The sequence below is a fragment of the Hylobates moloch genome, unplaced genomic scaffold (assembly GCF_009828535.3).
Source record: "Hylobates moloch isolate HMO894 unplaced genomic scaffold, HMol_V3 SCAFFOLD_12, whole genome shotgun sequence".
NCBI classification, from domain to species: Eukaryota; Metazoa; Chordata; class Mammalia; order Primates; family Hylobatidae; genus Hylobates; species Hylobates moloch.
In genome coordinates this window covers 89,254,612-89,276,340 of record NW_026652287.1, presented here as the reverse complement: position 1 = coordinate 89,276,340, position 21,729 = coordinate 89,254,612, and the positions used below count along the sequence as shown (strand labels likewise).

Below are 21,729 nucleotides of genomic sequence, written 5' to 3'. Positions count from 1 at the left end.
TAAACAACCAGATCTCGTGATAACTCACTCAGAACAGCAAGGGGGAAATCCACCCCCAAGATCCAATCACCTCCCACCAGCCCTCTCCTCCAACACTGGGGATTACAATTCTGTGTGAGATTTGGATGGGGACACAAATCCAAACCATATCAATAGGTGACAAATTTTTTAAGATCAACTTTAGGTGATAGGACTAATAGGTAGTTTCCCTCCCATCTTTTAAATTTAAAACATGTGTTTCTTGATAACTGAGAAAAAAAGTAAAAACTAAACTTTTACTAAAACACTTAAATAAAAATCTATATTTGTTCTTCTTTTGAGCTAGTTTCTAAATCTCCAACTTCTTCCTTTTTCTGTTTCTCCTGTGCCCAATATTAGACATAACATACCTGTGAGTAATCCTGAGGTCCTGATTACTCTTCAGCTTCTGGCATTATTATTTTATTCTTGGGGTGAAATACCTGTAATGAAATTTACCATTTTACCCATTTTTTAGGTATACAATTCACTGGCATTAAGTACATTCACAATGTTGTGCAAACATCACCACTATTTCCAGAACTTCATCATCCCAAACAGAAACTCTGCACCCATTAAACAGTAACTCCCCAGTTTCCCTTACCCCCAGCCCTAGTAACCTCTATTCTACTTTCTGTCCTTATGAATTCACCTATTCTAGGTACCTTATATGAGTGGAATCATACAATATATGCTCCTTTGTGTTTGGCTTATTCACTTGGCAAAATGTTTTCAAGGTTCATCCATGTTGTAGCTTGTATCACAATTTCATTTCTTTTTATGGCAGAATAATATTTCCTTATATGTATATATCATACACATTTTGTTTATCCATTCATCTGTTGGATACTAGGGTTGTATCCACTTTTTGGCTATTGTAAATAATGCTTGCTTTGAACATTGGCATCTGTTAGAGTCTCTGCTTTCAATACTTATGGGATATACCTAGCAGTGAAATTGCTAGATTATAAGGTAATTGTATGTTTAACTTTTTAGGAACTGACAAACTTTTCCACAGAGCTACATCATTTTACATTCCCACCAGTATCCAGCATTATTTTTAAACATGGCAGGCTTTTAAAATAAATCAAGCCTAAACTGGGAATATGTAGCAAAACTAAGAGTCCTGCAACAGTTTGCTGACAAGTTGCTGGTATCAACACTCTTAACATATCATCTCCTAGACTAATGCAGTGTTTCTCAACATAGACAGCTGAGACTCCCATAGTAATCATCTATGGAGCTTGTTACATCAGAAGGGCCCTGGATCCCCCCTTGCATATGTTGATTCAGCATCTCTGGAAATGGAGCCCCCAAATCAACATTACAAATGCTAAAGCATGAGACTCATCAACCCTAGATTGCTGAGTTCTTGAAGGTAGGGGAAATATCTTAGTCATCATTGTGTCCCTCAAGGCCAAACATACAACAGATATTTAACAAGTGTATACTTAAATTAACTAATACTGTAATCTAAAGCCTACCTGTTTAGTTATTAAATACCATATTCAATAAAATTAAACTCAATCACTAGACAACTAGGGAATCTGTAATTAAGGTGTGTAGCATACCTTTCATTTGCATAAAACACATATCTTACCAGCTGTGTTCTATCATGACTTTTGATGTTGCTAAGGATCTTTACACTATATGTAATTTTCAGCTCAGAACATCACGCTTTGAGGCAGGGTTAAAAAAAAAAAAAAGGATATGGACCTGGAATTAGAAGAACTGTCTCTGTGTGACCTCTAAGACCAATATCTAGGAATCAAGTTTATAACTTGGAAACATTGAAAACATTTTGTAATTTACCAACTTCATTGTTTGGCTGAAGCACAAATGATACTAATGTGTAACAAAGCCTGCTGTAGAAACGTGGTCTCACAAAAAACAAACAAACAAAACCATGTTTCCAAGTCTTCCTAAAGACTTTAAGTATCCAGCTGTGTAAGTTTAGTGCTCTAAGGTATACGCAAATGAGCAGATGAGAATGGAAACATATCGCAGAAAATCATTAAGCGCATGCACAACATTTATTCATTCACTCATTCATTCATCACGCACATCCAGCATCTATATCAATATCCCGCAGGGCACCGTGTGGAAAACAGTGGTTAAATAAATTCAAATCTGCCCTCAGGGGATTTAGTTCCTTTTAGTATATTAATAACTAGCAAGCTGCCCCTCTTCATGTCAAAGCTTTACGTCAACAAAATAAGCGGTAGGGGATCACCTTAAACGTCAAGGGTGCTATCTCTTTAAAACGTAATAGAACTCTGATTGCATCGATCACAGGCTCACAACGCCCTTCCATTCATCACTGTTACTCCCGTCCTGGTTACTACCCCACTTCCTGACATCAAACCAGGGAGAACGCGAGTGTTAGTTAACATGGCTTGGTGTGTGGCCACAGCTGACCCGGCCCATCCCTCCCGTCCGCTCTTTACAGGGCTGGCGGTGTCTCGGGGCTCGGCTGGCCATGCCTGGAGCGCGGGGTTTGACTGGGCCGCCGTTGTTGTAGTGACCGGGAGGCGCTGCCGCTCTGGGTAGACGGTTCCGGGAGCCGCACGGTCCCCTCTCCTTCCCCATCCCCTCCCCTCCCCTCTCCGGGTTCCCCCACCCACAGGAGCCTGGGGCCGACCACTCCCCCGATGGCCTCAGCCACGGTAAGGACGGGTTGGAGGTGGGGGGGTCCCTCCCTGGAGCCTGTCCCGCGGGCTGCGGGGCCAGGTCCTGGCCGAACCCGCACCTGGCGGGAGATGGAGGCAGGTGTCCGCAGCCGGGTCCTGAGCCCCTCGTCCCGGGGCGTCTGTATCTCACTCTTTGCCGCCGGGGCGGACGGAGTGAGGAACCCAGACCCAGCTCCCGGGCGCTCTTCCCCGAGTTCCGGAGCTCCGGACTGAGCTGGGCGGCCCCACGGCCCCCAGAATTCTCGGAGGGTTTCCGTGGAGCGCCTGCGTCAGAATCACCTGGGAGGTATTAAAAAAAAAAAAAAAAAGTACCAAAGCCGAGGCGCATCCTCGCACCTGCCTGCCTTGTGCCAGCGGGCGGGACCCGGGAACGTGTATTTCAAAGGGGCCGCGGTTCCTGCGATGCCCTGGACTCTGGGAAGCGCGAATAGAGCGTTTTGCGGGCTCTGCGGGGAGAGCTGGCGCCGGCGTCTCCCTGTAGCAGGACTGGGCGCCGCGCCCGTGGGTGGGCTGCTGCCCGGCCCGGCCGCCCAGCCAAGCCGCCGTCTGGGTGGCCATTCCCAGGCCGGACTCCGGGGGAGTGGCAGCGTGGATCCCGGCCCCCCAGAATTGGAGGTCTGCGGCGGCTTTCAAAACTTGACAACTTTCCTTTCCAGGAGGACCCCGTTCTGGAGCGTTATTTCAAAGGCCACAAAGCTGCGGTCACCTCCTTGGACCTCAGCCCCGACGGCAAGCAACTTGGTAAGTCTTATTCTTGTTTTGCTTTTGTAATGAGACAAAACTCCACGGGCCGGAAACCTTTCCTTCTGTCCGGACAGGGTCCCTAGGAGAACGGCTAAGGTCCTGTATGAGGGTTGAGAGCACCCGGAGACGAGGGCCCAGCGCGGCGGGCGCAGCCGGGGCCCTCTCTGCCATCCTGGTCCCCGGTCCCCGGCCCCCGGCCCGGCCAAGAGCCTTCTATCCAGCGGTCTGGGCCTGCCGGACGACTTTCGCAAACTAACCACCAGGAGGAGTGAGTGGGAAGGGGAGGGGTTTGTCCTCGGCCCGGGGAGGGTGGGGTGTTGGCTGGAGAGTTTGTGAAAAGTTGTGAGCCGAGCAGGAGGAAGTGGGGAGAGAGGAGTTGGGCTGTGCCGGAGGCCGAGGACCGAGAGGGCTCAGGTGACCCCTGGAAAGCCTGGGTGGCTGGAAAGGAGCCCAGCGCCTGCATGAAAGGAAGAACCTGCTGCGAAGTACCTGAGCTAGAGCTGTGGGTTCCGCCGCCCTTCCCCTGCGGGGTGGCTTGGTGGCCGCGTCTGCGCCCCAGCCCTGAGAATCCGGATGGCGGTGAGGTGGACTTGGGCAGGCAAGAGCTGCCTGCTGCTGGCGTTTTTAACAGTGGCCTATATCTTCGTGGAGCTCTTGGTCTCCACTTTTCAGGCCTCCGCAGGAGCCGGCCGTGCCAGGGAGCTGGGGTCAAGAAGGCTCTCAGACCTCCAGAAAAATACGGAGGATTTGTCTCGACCGCTTTATAAGAAGCCCCCTGCAGATTCCCATGCACTTGGGGAGTGGGGGAAAGCCAGCAAACTGCAGCTCAACGAGGATGAACTGAAGCAGCAAGAAGAACTCATTGAGAGATATGCCATCAATATTTACCTCAGTGACAGAATTTCCCTGCATCGACACATAGAGGATAAAAGAATGTATGAATGTAAGTCCCAGAAGTTCAACTATAGGACACTTCCTACCACCTCTGTTATCATTGCTTTCTATAACGAAGCCTGGTCGACTTTGCTCCGTACTATTCACAGTGTTTTAGAAACTTCTCCTGCAGTTCTTTTGAAAGAGATCATCTTGGTGGATGACTTGAGTGACAGAGTTTATTTGAAGACACAGCTTGAAACTTATATCAGCAATCTTGATAGAGTACGCTTGATTCGGACCAATAAGCGAGAGGGTCTGGTTAGGGCCCGTCTGATTGGGGCCACTTTCGCCACTGGGGACGTCCTCACTTTCCTGGATTGTCACTGTGAGTGTAATTCCGGTTGGCTCGAACCGCTTTTGGAAAGGATTGGGAGAGATGAAACAGCAATTATGTGTCCTGTTATAGACACAATCGATTGGAATACTTTTGAATTCTATATGCAGACAGGGGAGCCCATGATTGGTGGGTTTGACTGGCGTTTAACATTTCAGTGGCATTCTGTCCCCAAACAGGAAAGGGACAGGCGGATATCAAGAATTGACCCCATCAGATCACCTACCATGGCTGGAGGACTGTTTGCTGTCAGCAAGAAATATTTTCAGTACCTTGGAACATATGACACAGGAATGGAAGTGTGGGGAGGTGAAAACCTTGAGCTGTCTTTTAGGGTGTGGCAGTGTGGTGGCAAACTGGAGATCCACCCGTGTTCCCACGTGGGCCATGTGTTCCCCAAGCGGGCACCATATGCTCGCCCCAATTTCCTACAGAATACTGCTCGGGCAGCAGAAGTTTGGATGGATGAGTACAAAGAGCACTTCTACAATAGAAACCCTCCAGCAAGAAAAGAAGCTTATGGTGATATTTCTGAAAGAAAATTACTACGAGAGCGGCTGAGATGCAAGAGCTTTGACTGGTATTTGAAAAACGTTTTTCCTAATTTACATGTTCCAGAGGATAGACCAGGCTGGCATGGGGCTATTCGCAGTAGAGGGATCTCGTCTGAATGTTTAGATTATAACTCTCCTGACAACAACCCCACAGGTGCTAACCTTTCACTGTTTGGATGCCATGGTCAAGGAGGCAATCAATTCTTTGAATATACTTCAAACAAAGAAATAAGGTTTAATTCTGTGACAGAGTTATGTGCAGAGGTACCTGAGCAAAAAAATTATGTAGGAATGCAAAATTGTCCCAAAGATGGGTTCCCTGTACCAGCAAACATTATTTGGCATTTTAAAGAAGATGGAACTATATTTCACCCACACTCAGGACTGTGTCTTAGTGCTTATCGGACACCGGAGGGCCGACCTGATGTACAAATGAGAACTTGTGATGCTCTAGATAAAAATCAGATTTGGAGTTTTGAGAAATAGAGCACAACAGCACTTTCGTCATGAGCTGATAGTAGTGTCAAGAAAGTCAAAGAGCTTTAAGAGCCTCAGTGAAGATTGTATTTTATTTTATCAAAAGCCACCTAGCAGTCATCTGTGGAGCACTGGAAAGCTGGGGTTCATCTTGGTATATCACACTGAAACTGGGTACCCAGAGTGCTGCTGTTTAATATTTCACAATGCCTTACTTATTGGTTGTTTTATATAAGAGTTTTGTCAATATGGTCTCTTCTTAAAAGAAGCTGACTGTGAATTGAAACACACAAAACATTTAAGTGCCAGACTTAATATTAAAGAATGTAAAGGTCCAAGTAAAATGAGGTATGATTTGTGCTGGTGGGTAAGTTCACCGCATATCCCATTTTTTAACAAAACTCATGAATGTGCAGTTTGAACCATTGCTATTTTGATTACATAGAATTTGAATTTCTTTTTTAGCCAGCACATTAAATTTTAGATTTTATTTTTTAATCTATTTTTTTTTCTAATCAAAAAGAAAGAAAATTGAGCTTAAGGCAAAAGGCCTGCTTTTAGAGATATGTGTAATTGGAAGAGGGCATTTGTTTGAGTGTGAGTTTGGAGGCCTTTTTTACATGCAGACATACCCATATCTAAATGAAATGGGGAGATATTTACATTCCATACTTTGTAAACTTGAGCTATTGGACTTCACTGGTGTATATATTAATACCTCAAATTCCTCTGATTTTGTAAGCTGTCCTCCCTGTGAACGTGTTTGTGTGTGTAGGGCATTTTCTGATTGCACTTCCTTAAGTTATGAATGTACTAGAAAGGGACTCATTCAGAATACTATGCCTCCCTTTGTTAATGCTTAATCGTTTAAAGTAAACACAATTGAGGCCTCTCTGAAGTTAAACCCAACTATGTTTATTAAAATGTGTGAAAGTGAAAGTGGGCTAGGTTCTACCAAGGCTGTGGAACTCTCCTACGAGTTCTGCTGATCAGGAAATTTAAGAATTTATCTTAAAAATGCAAGAAAAAAAGACTGCCTTGGCAATTGTGAATGCTGCTTTCCATCTTGTAGCACCAAGCCTGGCACTTAGGCAGCTTTCAGTAAGTGGGTGAATGAATGAATGAATGAATGAATGGCTCAGCTGAGGAATGTAACTTTGGTCAAGTTATTTGATGTGTTTGGGCTTGGTTTTCTCATCTGTAAAATGTGGGTGCCGGATTAGATCTTAAAGATCCCTTCCAGCTCTGAAATGCTGATTCTTCCCAGATTCACAGTATATTCTTCCCAGATTCACTCACTGTGCAATCTTTACAATACTTTTTATCTTTTCACTTTTTACATAGGTAATGTTGTTGAGCAGTTGAGCAATGTTCAGTCCAGTTGTGAAGCTGGAGAAGACAAATGGGTTTTAAAAATTAAGTGAGCTGAGACCAGACGTGGTGGCTCACGCCTGTAATTCCAGCACTTTGGGAGGCTGAGGCGGGTGGATCACGAGGTCAGGAGATCAAGACTATCCTGGCTAACAATGAAACCTCGTCTCTACTAAAAATACAAAAAATTAGCCGGGCGTGGTGGCGGGCGTGGTGGCGGGCGCGGTAGCGGGCGCCTGTAGTCCCAGCTACTTGGGAGCTGAGGCAGGAGAATGGCGTGAACCTGTGAGGCGGAGCTTACAATGAGCCGAGATCGTGCCACTGCACTCCAGCCTGGGCGACAGAGTAAGACTCCGTCTCAAAAAAAAAAAAAAAAAAAAAAAAATTAAGTGAGCTGAACTCACCTGAAGTGGTTTACTTCTGTGGGTTAAGAAGTTTTAGTCAGTGTTTATAGTCATTTCACTTTGGTAATTGTTGAACCAGTTTTGTTTTTAAAACCTTTAGACTCCAAAAGTAATATTTTGACTAAGAATATAAATATTTCCAAAACTAAATTATTCAGGAAGTAAACGCTTTTTTTAAAAAAAGTATTTTTATTGGTTTTATACCAATATTATATCCAGAAGTCACAGGATGAATTTAGAATTAAATCTCTATTAGTTCACTTTGGCCTAGATTTATGAAAAATGCATGCCTCGTAAAGAGTCCACTGTATTCACGAGTAAAGTTGCTTTTAGTGTTTACTTGATGACTTGGAGAGTAGGAATTTTGCAAAATCTGAATATAAGGAAATTCTTTAGGATAACCATTTCAAAAAATAAAATTGCTATGCAATCTCGAATATTTTCTCTTTTGCCTCATAAAATGAAAATGCATTCATAGTTTCTTTAAGTTATTTAGCAACCTTAAAGTTTATCAAAGAATTGTCCAGATTCCACGTGCAGCATGCTTGGCCCTGCATTTAATTTAAGAAGGGTTAATAATAATGCTCTGAATTTTTCAAAAGGGATTCTCCTAAACCCACCCACTTCTCTTTCCCAGGCTGCTTTTTAAAAATTTTTTTTTATTTTTTACTTATTTTTAAATTTTCTCTTTTTGTTTTTTTGTTTTCTTGCTAGCCCCCTATTATATGGGAGAACGAAAATTGTTATATTTTGAAAGTACTTATTACATTATTTTTATTTTAGTATCTTGATGCTCTTACCAAAAGGGAAATGAGGCTTTTAAAAGTAAAGTACCTTAATTCTTTATTGACTTTTTGCCCTAAATTGCTAGGTGTGACCTGCAATCTTTTAGGAAGAGATTTTACAGTGATGCTTTATTTATATCAATAATCCAGTGTAATTAGGCTATTCATTCCTCATAATAGAGTACATAACAGAAAAGCGGGACTTTCACATTTTCATATTTAGGCATGTTCCAATATAATTCCAAAAATACTCTGTAATTCTACATTTAAAAAAACCGATTCCCTAATTCGAATTTATTGGTACCAAAGCTCTCTTTGGCTGTAGACAATTAAGAGTTGACCTTTTAAGTTAATGTATATGCTTAAAAACAGTTTTAGGAAAATATTTGGTAGACAAGGAGTTTCAACTTTAAATGTTCACTATGTCATTTAGTGTCCAACTTTATGGATAGATTGACTATCTAAATAGGCATTTTTAGTCATTAAAAAAAAATCTAGTCACCAGGAGGATCTCTATAACTCAAAATAACTTGTTTATAAAAGAAAATTTGTTTACTTACCCATTAGTAAGTTCCTGCATATTCATTATATGATGGCAAATCAAACTTTTCTAGGATGAAGACAGCTTATTTTTAAGTTGTATAGTCTTAGTTGGTTTAGGGTCTCAATTTTAATTAATAAAATACTTGGTTTTTATTTGCTTGTCCTTTTGAATTCCTATTTTAATAATTTTAAAATGAGCACAAAGAATGTTGAAGTTCAGATTAATCTCTTCTGAATGATGATTTTTTTCCTCTGTGATGAGTTGTTTCTGACTTTTTTCCTTTTATATTTGTAATGTTGATTAAGATGTAAAATAAAAAGTGTGCCTGGTTATTTTTGCAAATAGATTGTGATTATTTTAGCCTATGGGAACATACTTATAATGGCAATGGAAGTAAGTTCAGCTTGCAGTTCTTTTACTTATTTGAAAATTCAGACAGTGGATATTTAAAAAGTCAAAATTCCCATATTATTTTACAACGTGTCATTAATCAGCAAGTATTCTGAAGGGGTGTTAGTACCATTATTTTATTAACTACTCATGAGCAAACTAGAAATGATCAGGGATCCCTGGGGCCCACTTGGACCACTATAAAAGGAAGCAATGGGCACCTGGACATATTAGCACCAATTTCACTACCCTGGGTGGAAAAGAAAAATGTCTGTCCTCTAAACCACATATCCTCATATTTCCCTGGTCCATAAATGCAGTTCCCTTCCACCAGTGGCATGTCTCTTCCTCTTTAGTGATTCCTAAATCCCTATACCCCTGTCTCTCCCTGGCCAGACACACTGCCTGAGAATGACTCCTCTAAGGACTCTAACAAAGTCAGATGGTCTTAGAGCTGCATTTAGCATATATATAGGTGACCTAAACATATTTTCACTAATTTTTATACACTTAAAAGTTCCTGTAAATACTTGTATTCTAACCTTACTCTCTTATTAAGTGACTCGCAGCTCTGTGTAAATCACTTCATCTCTCTGTGTTTCAGTTTCGCGAGTACAAAAAAGACTGGAAAATCCATAGAGACAGTACGTTAGTGTTTGCCAGGGTCTGGGAAAGGGAGGAATAGAGAATGCTAACAGAGATGAATTTTCGGCAGGTGGCAGGGGGTAGGGGATTATGAGAATGTTCTGGAATTAGTGATAAAAGTTGTGCAAATGTTGGGCAAAACACTGGTGTACTTTAAAAGACTAAATTTTATGGTATTTAAATAATATCTCAGTTTTTAAAAATACCTCAGGGAAAAAAAGCAGGCTGGAAAATTTCAGGTGTCTCAGAAAAGATTTCTCTTTGCATGCTAGACCTCTTTGCGTGCCTCTGTGCATGCTAGACTTTAGAACAGGCTAGTAGGATTTAGTATTAATAATACTTGAATCATTTTGTAATTTGCAGAATTAAGAAAGTTACACATATATATGAATGAGTCAGTTTGCTTAATATTAGGTGGGGCTTGGAAATCAGTTTATATTGGAGTTTTTCCTAAAATTTCAGAGAAACTTCAATCAATCCTTTTGGACAGGAGGTGGAGATTACTGTAAAAGGTGAAATGAGTTCCTGAGTTGTATAGTTGTCCACAGCAGAAATGAAAATTAGAGGGCACATGTCCTCAGGACCTCCTGAGGCTGTGTCATGTTAAAAAAAAAAAAAAGAAAATTAGAGAAGTCCTTCTAACTTAATAATTATTGGGGTACTACTTTTTCATTTGTGCCAAGCTTTATCAATCTTCCAGGCTGGGCTGGGAGTGATATCTACTGCAGGCCAGCAGTGTCTTCGGGTGTCTGGCACCATTCTAACCTGTCTATTTGCATTTATCTAATCCTGTTCAAAAGGGGAAGAGGAGGCACTCTATTTATTTACTACTCCCTTATTTAGTTAAGGCTACTGTGTGCCAGATGCCATTTTATGCTCTGGGTATACATACAGAGGGGAAGAAAGCAGATGTGCTTCATAAGATGGTATGAAGAGTTCATGGTCCAGTGGTGGAGACAAATAATTAACAAGTAAACACAAATCCATTTGTCGGTACAACATGACGAAACAAAGGAAAATAGTCAAAGCTGTGAAGGAAAGTAAGAGAATGCTTTTTTTTTTTTTTTTTTTGAGGCCAAGTCTCACTCTATCACCCAGGCTGGAGTGCAGTGGTGTGATCTCGGCTCACTGCAACCTCCGTCTCCCAAGTTCAAGCGATTCTCGTGCCTCAGCCTCCCAAGTAGCTGGGACTATAGGTGCATGCCACAATGCCCGGCTAATTTTTGTATTTTTAGTAGAGATGGGGTTTCACCATGTTGGCCATGGTGGTCTCGAACTCCTGACCTCAAGTGATCCACCCACCTCAGTCTCCCAAAGTGCTGGGATTACAGGTGTGAGCCACTGCACCCAGCCATAGAGTGCTTTTTAAAGGGAGGATAACGGTGGAGACATCCTTACATTTATGGGGTCAAGGAATACTTCCCTGTGAAAATTAGATTTAACTGAAGACTAGAAGGAGAAGTTAGCTAGGTAAAGACTAAAAGGAGAATAGCATAGGCAAAGATCAAGGGTGAGAAAGAGCTGTCCTAGATCAAGAAAGTATAAGAATGCCAAAATGGGTAGAACCTGGTAAACAGAGATGAAGCTGTAGGGGGAGGTAGAGACAGCTTAGGCAGGGCCTTGAAGCTATAGTGGGTTTAAATGGTGGCCCTCCAAAAGATGTGTCCATGTCGTAGTCCTTGGAACCTGTGATGTGACCTTATTTGGGAGGAAAAAGTCTATGTAGATGTAAGTCTACAAAGGATCTTAATGATTATGAGATCATCCTGAATTATCTGGGTGGGCCCTAAATCCAGTAATGTGTCCTTGTCAAAAACATACAGAGGACATAAGAGGAGGCCACATGAAGCCAGAGGCAGAGATTGGAGTGACACAGCCACAAGCCAGTGAGTGCCTGGAGACACCAGGACCTGGGAGAGGGAGGGAATGAGATATCCCCTAGAGCCTTTGGAGAGAGTGTGGCCCTGCCAACACCATGATTTCAGGCTTCTGGTTTCTGGAACTGTGAGATAACAAATTTCTGTTGTTTTATGCCTCCAGGTTTGTGGTAATTTGTTACAGCAGCTACAGGAAACTTGACATGTTTTAGGATTTTGTTCTGAGAGTGGTGGAAATTGTTGGAGGGATTAGTAAGGGAATAACATGATTTGATTTGTACCTCAAAAAGACCACTCTGGCTACTATATGGAGATTGTACTATTAGTAGGGAAATCACTTAGGGGGATTATAGTAATACCAGCAGATGATGGTGGTTCCATCTGAGCAAGATGGAAATTTGGGAATTATTAGCATATAAATGGTATTTAGTGTCATGGGAATGAATGAGATCACCTGGGAAGAATGTAGAGCAATGAGAACAAATACTCCCATGTCTGAATATTGAAGATACCCAACCTGTAGATCAGAAGAGGAGATAGCAAAATAACTTAAGAAAGAATAATCAGAAAGATATGAGGGAAAGCCATTATAGTAGGGTATCATGAAAGCCAAGGTTAGGAGTGGGGTAGAAATGTTGAAGATAGAGACAATATTAAATAGTCATTAGAGAGAGTGGAGGAAGAAACTAATAGAGAATCATGCACCACTTTGGAGTATATAAGACCCATGTGAACTTAGTTATCAAATTTATAGTGTTTCCAATCTGTTTGGGGGTTGGGGTGACGAGCAATTCTCACTGGTATAGTTATAATCTCAGAAAAGGCAGAGTGATTGGGATTTTTGCCAGGGGAATTTGAAGGAAGGAAGGAGAGTCAAGGGATTGAACGTTATGTGTATGAGGGAGATTATAATTGAATAAGGAGAGAAATGAAGGTTATAAATTGGTTAGTGAAGTGAAGATGGTGAGAAGAGAGCCTCAATGGAGAACATGGGTCTGGATGAGAACATGGGTCTTGGAGTTCTGGATGAGATGGAAGTGAGTGAGTCATAAGGAAAGCAAGTTGTCCTGGTGGGTTGCAATCAGAGATTTGAGAAGTGCTCATGTTCTGCTGGTGACAAAATCCTCAGAATGGGTTGCTGAGGAGGCAGGAGAAAAAAGGTCTTTGGAGAGGCCCTATTTTCCCCTCGGTCTGAAATGTTCTTCACCGCCTCACTCTTTATTTGGCTGACTCCCTGTCCTTCACACCTCCACTTAAAATGCCCCTGATCATTCTATCTAAATCAAGATTCCACCCCCACACAAAATAAAACTTCCTGCTTTATCTTTCATGCCTCTTAGCACAATTTAAAATGATATAAAGCCAAGCACAGTGGTGCATGCCTGTAGTCCCACCTACCCAAGGGGCTGAGGCAGGAGGGATAGATACCTTGAGCCCAGGAGTTTGAGACCAGCCTGGGGAACATAGTGGGACCTCCATCTTCAAAAAATTAATATAAATAAATAAATAAAATGATATATTTGTCTGCATTTCCACTTGAATTTAAGCTCCCCAATTAGAGATTTCTGTCTGCTTTGTTACTTAGGACTCCCCCTTTTTGCCACAATGCCTTACATGTTGCTGGGGTCACATATCTGTTGAGTTAATTCATAGTGCTCAGGAGAGGAAGACTGTGACCTGAAGTAGGTGACATGTGGAAGAGAAAATGATTGCTGCTTGAAAGGTGTAAGGAAACTTGGTGTCCCCAAGCAGAGTCAAGGTTTAAGTACTTAAGGAGGAAGAGGGACTTACAGAGAGGAGGATGTGAATACAAGAGGCATCATCTAGTGGGTGATGTGGCCCAGTGGTAAATTTTGAGGAGAGAAGGCATGGGTACCAGGTCAGCTTAAGGGGATATCCATAGCAATATGGGAGTGAGAGATTGCACAATGATTGATGACCAGAGATGCTTGAGGCTTCAACTTCTGGTCATGATTAGAGGAAGCAGGACCTGAAGCATAGTGGATTTTTTTCTTAGTAGACTCTTAGAAGGTAGGATATATTAGTCTGTTCTCCCACTGCAATAAAAATACCTGAGGCCGGGCGTGGTGGCTTATGCCTGCAATCCCAGCACTTTGGAAGGCTGAGGCGGGCAGATCACTTGAAGTCAGGAGTTTGAGACCAGCCTGGCCAACATGGTGAAACCCCGTGTCTACTAAAAATAAAAAATTAGCCAGGTGTGGTGGCAGGAGCCTGTAGTCCCAGCTACTTGGGAGACTGAGGCAGGAGAATTGCTTGAACCTGGGAGGCGAAGGCTGCAATGAGCCGAGATCATGCTACTATACTCCAGCCTGGACGACAGAGTGAGACTTCATTTAAAAAAAAAAAAAAAAAAGAAAGAAAGAAATACCTGGAACTGAGTAACTTATAAAGAAAAGAGTTTTAATTGGCTCACAGTTCCGCGGGCTATACAGGAAACAAGGCTGAGGAGACCTCAGGAAACTTAACAATCATGGCAGTAGGCAAAGGAGAAGCAGGCACATCTTACGTGGCCAGAGCTGGAGGAAGGGAAGGGGAGGTGCTATATACTTTTAAACAACCAGATCTTGTGAGAACTCACTATCATGAGAATGGCCAGGGGGAATTCTGCCCCTATGATCCAGTCACGTCCCTCCGGGCCCCTCCTCCAACACTGGGGATGACAATTCAACAGGAGATTTGGGTGGGGTCATAAGTCCAAACCATAATATAGGAGCTCTTAGGTTTCACAGGATGGGTGGAAAGGTGATGAGAGGGAAGAGGATGGGAGAAAACAAAATAGCCTGTGAAGTGTTGTCATCCCTTTTTATGGTTGCAGAAGCTGAAATTTCAGTTAACTTGCCCAAAACTATAAAGCTAATAGGCAGCAGAGCCTAGTAGTGGTCCCCAATCTTTTTGGCACCAGGGACTGGCTTCATGGAAGACAATTTTCACAGTAGGATTCACACTCCTATGAGAATCTAATGCTGCTGCTGATCTCACTGGAGCTGGAGCTCAGGCCTTAATGCTTGCTTGCCTTCTGCTCACCTCCTGCTGTGCGGCCCAGTTCCTAATAGGCTATGGACCAGCACCAGTTCGCAGCCTGGGGGTTAGGGACCTCTAGCCTAATAGAGCCTGGTTTGAGTCTGATTCCAGAACCATACCCTTTTCCATTAGGCCGGTCAGCCATTTATTTCCCAGAGGGCCACATTCAAGTTTAAACAAACAGTAAAAGCCTGTTAAAGTATTTTCACACGGTTTGCAGAATCTGAGCTGTACTTTAGAAGTTTCTGTTGAAAATTACATAATTTTAACATTGAAGTTGTTACTTCCCCCTCTATTTCCTTCAAGGTTATCCTGTCATTGATTCAATCCTGTAACATGTGGTGTGCTTGTACAACAAATGATGGTAAAGAACAAGTTAATCTTTCCTTTTTTGACTGAATAGAAGCAGACTGAAATTTGAACTTTTTAGTTACTTTCCCTGCAGTGAAATCATAATAAAAGTTTGCCAAAAATTCTTTTTTTTTTTTTTTTTCAAGTTCTTGATGGCAGCCTATGTGGTACTTTGTGGAGCTTCTCCTATTATAGCTTAAAAAATTACTAAATTTGTAAAAGCTGAAAAATTACAAAAGCTAAACTAATTTAGTGTATACACTGAGAGGTAGTAACAGAGTGCAGTGTTTCTCAAATTTCAGTGTGTATCAGAATTCAGTGAGAAACTTGTCAAAAATTTATATTTCCAGGTCTCACCCCAAATAATGTATAATTTACTAGAAATACATATTTTTAACAAGGATCCCAGTAACTGTAATGAAGATAATTCATAAATTCCCTTTGCTTTGAGAAGCACTGGTTTATTGGTTAAAAGCCTAGACTTGGCCGGGCGTGGTGGCTCACGCCTGTAATCCCAGCACTTTGGGAGGCCGAGGCAGGCGGATCACGAGGTCAGGAGATCGAGACCATCCTGGCTAACACGGTGAAACCCCATCTCTACTAAAAAATAACAAAAAAATTAGCCGGGCGAGGTGGCGGGTGCCTGTAGTCCCAGCTACGTGGGAGGCTGAGGCAGGAGAATGGCGTGAACCCCAGGAGATGGAGCCTGCAGTGAGCCAAGATCACGCCACTGCACTCCAGCCTGGGAAAAAAAAAAAAAAAAAAGCCTAGACTTTGGAATCTTATAAAACTGGGTTAAAAATTGAGCTCTTTTCACTTTTCATCTATATTACCTTGACCAGTTACCTAACCTCACTAAGCCTCATTTCCTCTTCTGTAAAATAGAGATAATGATATTTATCTGCCTTGTTGTTAGGATTAAATAAAATAATACTTATAAAGGCGCCTAGTCTGGAGTACAGTGATGCAGTTACAGCACACTGCAGTCTTGACCTCCTGGGCTCCAGCCGCCTGCCTCCCTCAGCCTCTGGAGTAGCTGGGACTACAGGCATGCACCACCAAACCCAGGTAATTTTTTAAATTGTTTGTAGAGATGGGGTCTCGCTATATTGCTCAGGCCGGTCTTGAACTCCTGGCCTATCATAGTCCTTCTGCCTTGGCCTCTCGAAGCACTGGGATTACAGGCATGAGCCACCGTGCCTGGGCTTGATACTTATGCAGTATTGAAAAATACTAGGCCCATAGTACCAATTCAGTAAAGATTTCTGTTGTTGTTATTGCCAGTCCTCAAAGACATGTGAAATTTGAATAAATTAAATTCAATTTCTTCAGCTTGTCATTACTAACGATTACTTTTTAAAGCACCCACAGCTCCTTTAGATCCAGCTTATACTAGCAAGCTAATTACTTAGTATCAGCTTGAAAGCTTAGTTATTTCCTCATTCAAGGCAAAGGGATTTTAAGTTAGTGCTGTCACTTAATTGTATTATTATGCAGTGCTTGCATAATACAAACTACTGACCGTATTGCGGTATTAAAGTTTGTCTAGTCAAGATTGGAATATTGTCTTTTTATTGTACAACCCTCTCCCTCACTTCCATCTAGGTTTGTTGTTGTTTTGAGACAGTCTTACTCTGTCACCCACGCTGGAATGCAGTGGTGCGATCTCAGCTCACTACAGCCCCAATCTCCTGGGTTCGAGTGATTCTCGTGCCTCAGCCTCCCAAGTAGCTAGTACTACAGGTGCGCACCACCACGCCCGGCTAATTTTTGTATTTTTAGTAGAAACAGGGTTTCACCATATTGGCCAAGCTGGTCTCAAATTCCTGGCCTCGAGTGATTCACCTGCCTTTGCCTCCCGAAGTGCTGAGATTACAGTGAGCCATTATGCCAGGCCCCATCTAGGTTTATAGATATATGTCTGGGGATTGCCTTTTATTTTTCTTTTCTTAAAAATATTTAGAAAAAACTCATTCTCATAGATTTCTTTAGATTTCCCTATTTTTCCCCCAAATAAAGCATTCTGGTGTTTCTTTTGTGACCCAAAGGCAAGCATGAACCCGGAAATGCAGTATAAAGTACAAAGCCGTGGCACCAGGTGAAACTAGAAAGCTGAGTTTATTTTCAGTAATGGACTTTATAGTAGGACATAGTGGAGGTAGAAAATAATAGAGAAGGACTTCTGAAATAAGTGAAAAATCCAAGGATTTCTATATGAAGGTAATCTGAATTATCAGGATTTTTTTTTTTTTTTTTGAGACAGAGTCTCGCTTTGTTGCCCAGGCTGGAGTGCAGTGGCACCATCTCAGCTAATTGCAACCTCTGCCTCCCAGAGACAAGCAATTCCCCTGCCTCAGCCTCCCGAGTAGCTGGGATTACAGGCGTGCAGCACAGTGCCTGGCTAACTTTTTTGCATTTTTAGTAGAGATGGGGTTTCACCATGTTGTCCAGGCTGGTCTCGAACTCCTGACCTCAGGTGGTCTACCCACCTCAGCCTCCCAAAGTGTTGGGATTGCAGGCGTGAGCCACTGCACCTGGCCAATCAGGATTATTTTGAATATGAAATGAAAAGGCCTGAGAGGGAATGTATTTCAAATGTACAAAGTTATCTAAAATATGTACTGTTTGGCCAGGCATGGTGGCTCACGCCTGTATCCCAACACTTTGGGGGCTGAGGTAGGCAGATCACTTGAGGCCAGGAGTGCGAGACCAGCCTGGCCAACATGGTGAAACCCTGTCTGTACTAAATACAAAAAAAATTAGCCAGTGTGTTGGGCGCCTGTAGTCCCAGCTACTTGGGAGGCTGAGGCAGGAGAATTGCTTGAACCCAGGAGGCAGAGGCTGCAGTGAGCCGAGATTGTGCCACTGTATTCTAGCCTGGGCGACAGAATGAGACTCCATATCAAAAAATAAAAAGAATAAAAACATATTTCTGCCTCCAGTGATGAAACTAATTTGTTGCTGAAAATATCAATAGCAAAAACCGCAATTTTGCACAACCTAATAATTGTAAAACTGGACAAAATATATGCGAGTTAGCTGTTTTCAGGCATTGACCTACAGAGAGTGTGAAAACTATGATCTTTGCAAGAAAGAAAATATGCAAGGTGATGATCTCCTTGGCTTTCTTCCTGGGAGCACTTTTCCTGCTGCACAGCAGAGAGGTAGAGCAGCCTCAGAGTAACAGCCTGGCTGAGCTCAGGATGTGCAGAGTGGGAAACTGTGAGACCACTAGGGATCTCTCACTGCTGGACTGAGAGCTGAATGATGATACTAATGACCATGCAGGGCTGGATGTCTAGGTCTGTAGCTCCAACAAAGAGGAAATCTCTCTGAGCACTTCAGACATTGAGTTGAGACACCAGAAAGGCCAGGTCTTTAGGAATCAGGACCACACCTGAAAGAAAGGGCCATGCCTTAGGACTAATTTCCAAGCTCAAGTAGACCCATGCTACCAAAGAGCAAAAGGAAGTGTGCAAGAACAAAAAGGAGCCACCTATAATTTAATTGCCTCCCAGTTAAAAGAATGAAACAGGCTGGGTATGGTGACTCACACTTGCAAACCCAGCATTTTGGGGGGCCAAGGCAGGCAGATCACTTGAGGTCAGGAGTTCGAGACCAGCCTGGACAATATGCTGAAACCCTGTCTCTACTAAAAATACAAAATATTTAGCTGAGTGTGGTGGCGCACGCTTGTAATTCCAGCTACTTGGGAGGCTGAGGCACAAGAATCACCTGAACCCGGGAGGCAGAGGTTGCAGTGAGCCAAAATCGCCCCACCGCACTCCAGCCTGGGCAACAAAGTGAGACTCTGTCTCAAAAAAACCAAAACTGAATCCTGAACTCCAATTAGTGGGACTGTTTTTGCAGTGGTGTGTTTCCATGATTCTGAAACTACTGTTTGTATTTTAGGATTGAGCAAAGATATATTGAGCATGGGAGCCAAGTTTCTTATTGTGGGAAAACAGTCACAAATACGGAAAAAAGGAGGGCAAGAATGTATTCTGTGGTGTTAGATTAGAACTCATGGTTTTTAATACCTATATCAATTGACATACCTACATATAGATAGATAATAGCTTTCTATTTATAGCTAATTTCTTAGTTCTGCCCGTTGAGATTTCTGTCTTCCTTAGCTCTGTTCACTGACACACTAGTAGCAATGAGCAAACATTGTGCCCAGATATTGGTTTCTAAATACCATTATCCATTAAAAGAAATCAGAGCTTTTGGGGTGGAAAAAAAGGCCCATTTCAGGGCTGGAGCAGGAGAAGTACATCTTAGAACATCTTGTAATTCTAGAAAATAAGGGAGTATTTGAAGAATGGAAATACATCAAAAGGACACAGAGGCCAGCTTTTAAAGGGGCTTTCATTTGCCAAATCTGGAACAATTTGAGAGTCAAAATAAATGACAGTTATGGATTATAACCTGTTGAATTAAATAATCTATGCATTCACACTGATAAAAATAAGTAAATGAGTAAACAGATAAATGGACAAAAATGGATGGTTCTTCCTTACAATAGTAAAAACTTTTTTAGAATATTCATTAACTTACTAATTAGCAAACTTACTAAGTAGCAAATCATAGAATGGTGGGTTAGAAAATTATGAAAGGATGCTAAAATTAGTGTGTGACAGTTTGGTGAGGAAGACGATATTTATATAGTCTTGTCTCTCCATCATTAGTCTGTTCACACACTTCTATAAAGAACCACCTAAGACTGGGTAATTTATAAAGGAAAAAGGTTTAATTGACACATAGTTTCACATGGCTGGGTAGGCCTCAGGAAATTTAGGATCATGGCCTAAGGGGAAACAAACACATCCTTCTTCACTTGGCAGCAGGAGAGAAAAGTGCAGAGCAAAGGTGGGGAAGCTCCTTATAAAACCATCAGATCTTGTGAGAAATCACTCACTATCATGAGAACAGCCCCCATGATCTAATCATCTCCCACGAGGTCCCTCCCCCAACACATGGGATTATAATTCGGATTACAATTCAAGATGAGATTTTCAGTGGGGACACAGCCAAACCATATTATGCTACAAGTTACTAATTAATTTCAAAGAGAAAAATAGTAACTTTACATGGTAGAGGTAGGATCACCTAAACCAAGCAATCAAAGTAAACATCAACACTATTAGGACAAAGAGACATCATGTGCACCCTAATATGATGCACTGCTAAGGGCACAACATAACTTTTGTGATATTCTTGTCAAAATTATATCTTCAATCTAATAAAATTAACAAACATGCTACCAAAATAACAGGCCTATAGTCTTCAAGAACATCAAGGTCAATAAAGACAAAGAGCAACCTAAGAACTCTTCTGTAATTTTTCTGTAAGCTTAAAATTATCAAAATAAAAATTTACCAAAAATAAGAGGGAAAAAGGAATGAGACAGCTCTAGGTATTAACAAAACATTGTCTCCAACATATATCGTGCTAAGTAGACTGAGGAGGCAGGATAGAGAGGCAAAATGCAGAATAGCAAGTATAATATACTACCATTTGTATAAAAAGCATACGAGAATAGACACATACACTTGTATAAGCACAAAGAATTCCCAAGAAATTAGTAATGCTGGTTGCCTCTGGGAAGGAGAACCAGGTTGCCAAGGACTAGAAGGAGATTTCATTAAATGCTGTTTTGTAATGTTGGAATTCTGTAATATTGGAATTCTGTTTCAGGTACACATATTGCCAACTGACAAGATACATAAGATAATTTGTAAGAAACAAAAAACTGGAGACAGTAACATTTCTTTTCAGAAAGTAGTGTTCCAGACAGAGCCTCTAAGTAACTGCAGCTGATTTTGGTCAAATCAATGAGTGAGAAAGCTTGGGTTGACTCAACGAAGTTATTGGTACTTAAGGTGACACAAAGGCGGGTGGCCGTTTGGACATTGTGTGACAGAGAAAGAGCAAACATGTTTTCCATTTGCTGTTCTTTGTTGTCACCTCCAGAGACAAAGCACTGACCTAGGTAAGCATGGGCTTTGTTCTTTCTTCTGCCAACAGGGATTTCTTGAAACAATGGATTATTGTTATAGAATATAAATAGTTTTTATAAATTAGTAGATTACTAGTTAATGTTTTCCATTAATTTCCTCCCTTTTGACATTTTATCTCAAAATAGACCCGTTGAAGATGAATGGTACAAGCTTTGACATTTTAAATTATGTGGTAATGTTTATATAGGGTGTGGTTTAATGGAAATGTATGAAAGCAAATTCCAAGTTGACACAGTACAACACTGACATCAATAAGCAAATACATTTTATTATCATGGTATTAGGGTTTGGTAGGACAATTCTTTTCTAAGAAAGAAGGTAAAGGAAGTAAAGAGGGAAATTCAATGTTGGTTTTCATAGTTTTTTTTTTTTTTTTTGAGACAGAGCCTTGCTCTGTCTGGAGCAGGCTGGAGTGCAGTGGCACAATCATGGCTCAGTACAGCCTCTATCTCCCACCTCAGCCTCCCCCACCCCCATAGAGTAGCTGGGAATACAGGTGCAGGTCACCATGCCCAGCTAATTTTTTTGTACAGCTAATTTTTTT

At 41.9% G+C, this 21,729-nt stretch overlaps 2 protein-coding genes and 1 long non-coding RNA gene across 16 annotated transcripts in view; 2 read left to right on the top strand and 1 right to left on the bottom strand.

Moving 5' to 3' along the window:
- The window catches only part of LOC131380732 (uncharacterized), a 67,763-nt gene extending 64,860 nt beyond the window's left edge, over nt 1-2,903 (bottom strand). For all 5 annotated transcript variants that reach the window (XR_009208863.1, XR_009208864.1, XR_009208867.1 and 2 more), the window contains exons 1-2: nt 2,768-2,903; nt 390-461 (exon numbers count right to left, since the gene is read on the bottom strand). This is a non-coding gene — a long non-coding RNA (uncharacterized LOC131380732). The remainder of the gene's footprint in view (nt 1-389; nt 462-2,767) is intronic.
- Nucleotides 2,460-21,729, top strand: part of POC1B (POC1 centriolar protein B) — a 122,134-nt gene continuing 102,864 nt past the window's right edge. For 7 of the 10 annotated variants that reach the window (XR_009208857.1, XR_009208856.1, XR_009208860.1 and 4 more), the window contains exons 1-2: nt 2,460-2,684; nt 3,365-3,449. Coding sequence is in view for 4 of the 10 variants with exons in the window: in XM_058424860.1 (XP_058280843.1) it covers nt 2,670-2,684; nt 3,365-3,449 (100 nt within the window). In the remaining 6 variants the exon portion in view is untranslated. Of the gene's footprint in view, nt 2,685-2,925; nt 2,995-3,145; nt 3,450-21,729 lie in introns of those variants that run through there. The other 3 variants (XR_009208859.1, XR_009208861.1, XR_009208858.1) reach the window with 3 other exon arrangements.
- Nucleotides 3,779-9,199, top strand: GALNT4 (polypeptide N-acetylgalactosaminyltransferase 4). The gene has a single exon (XM_032170878.2). The coding sequence runs from the start codon at nt 4,026-4,028 to the stop codon at nt 5,760-5,762; it is 1,737 nt and encodes a 578-aa protein (XP_032026769.1). The 5' UTR covers nt 3,779-4,025; the 3' UTR covers nt 5,763-9,199.

Bases quoted from the DNA above. Each gene is read 5' to 3' on its own strand.
- GALNT4 (XM_032170878.2), top strand. From the start codon at position 4,026: ATGGCGGTGAGGTGGACTTGGGCAGGCAAGAGCTGCCTGCTGCTGGCG.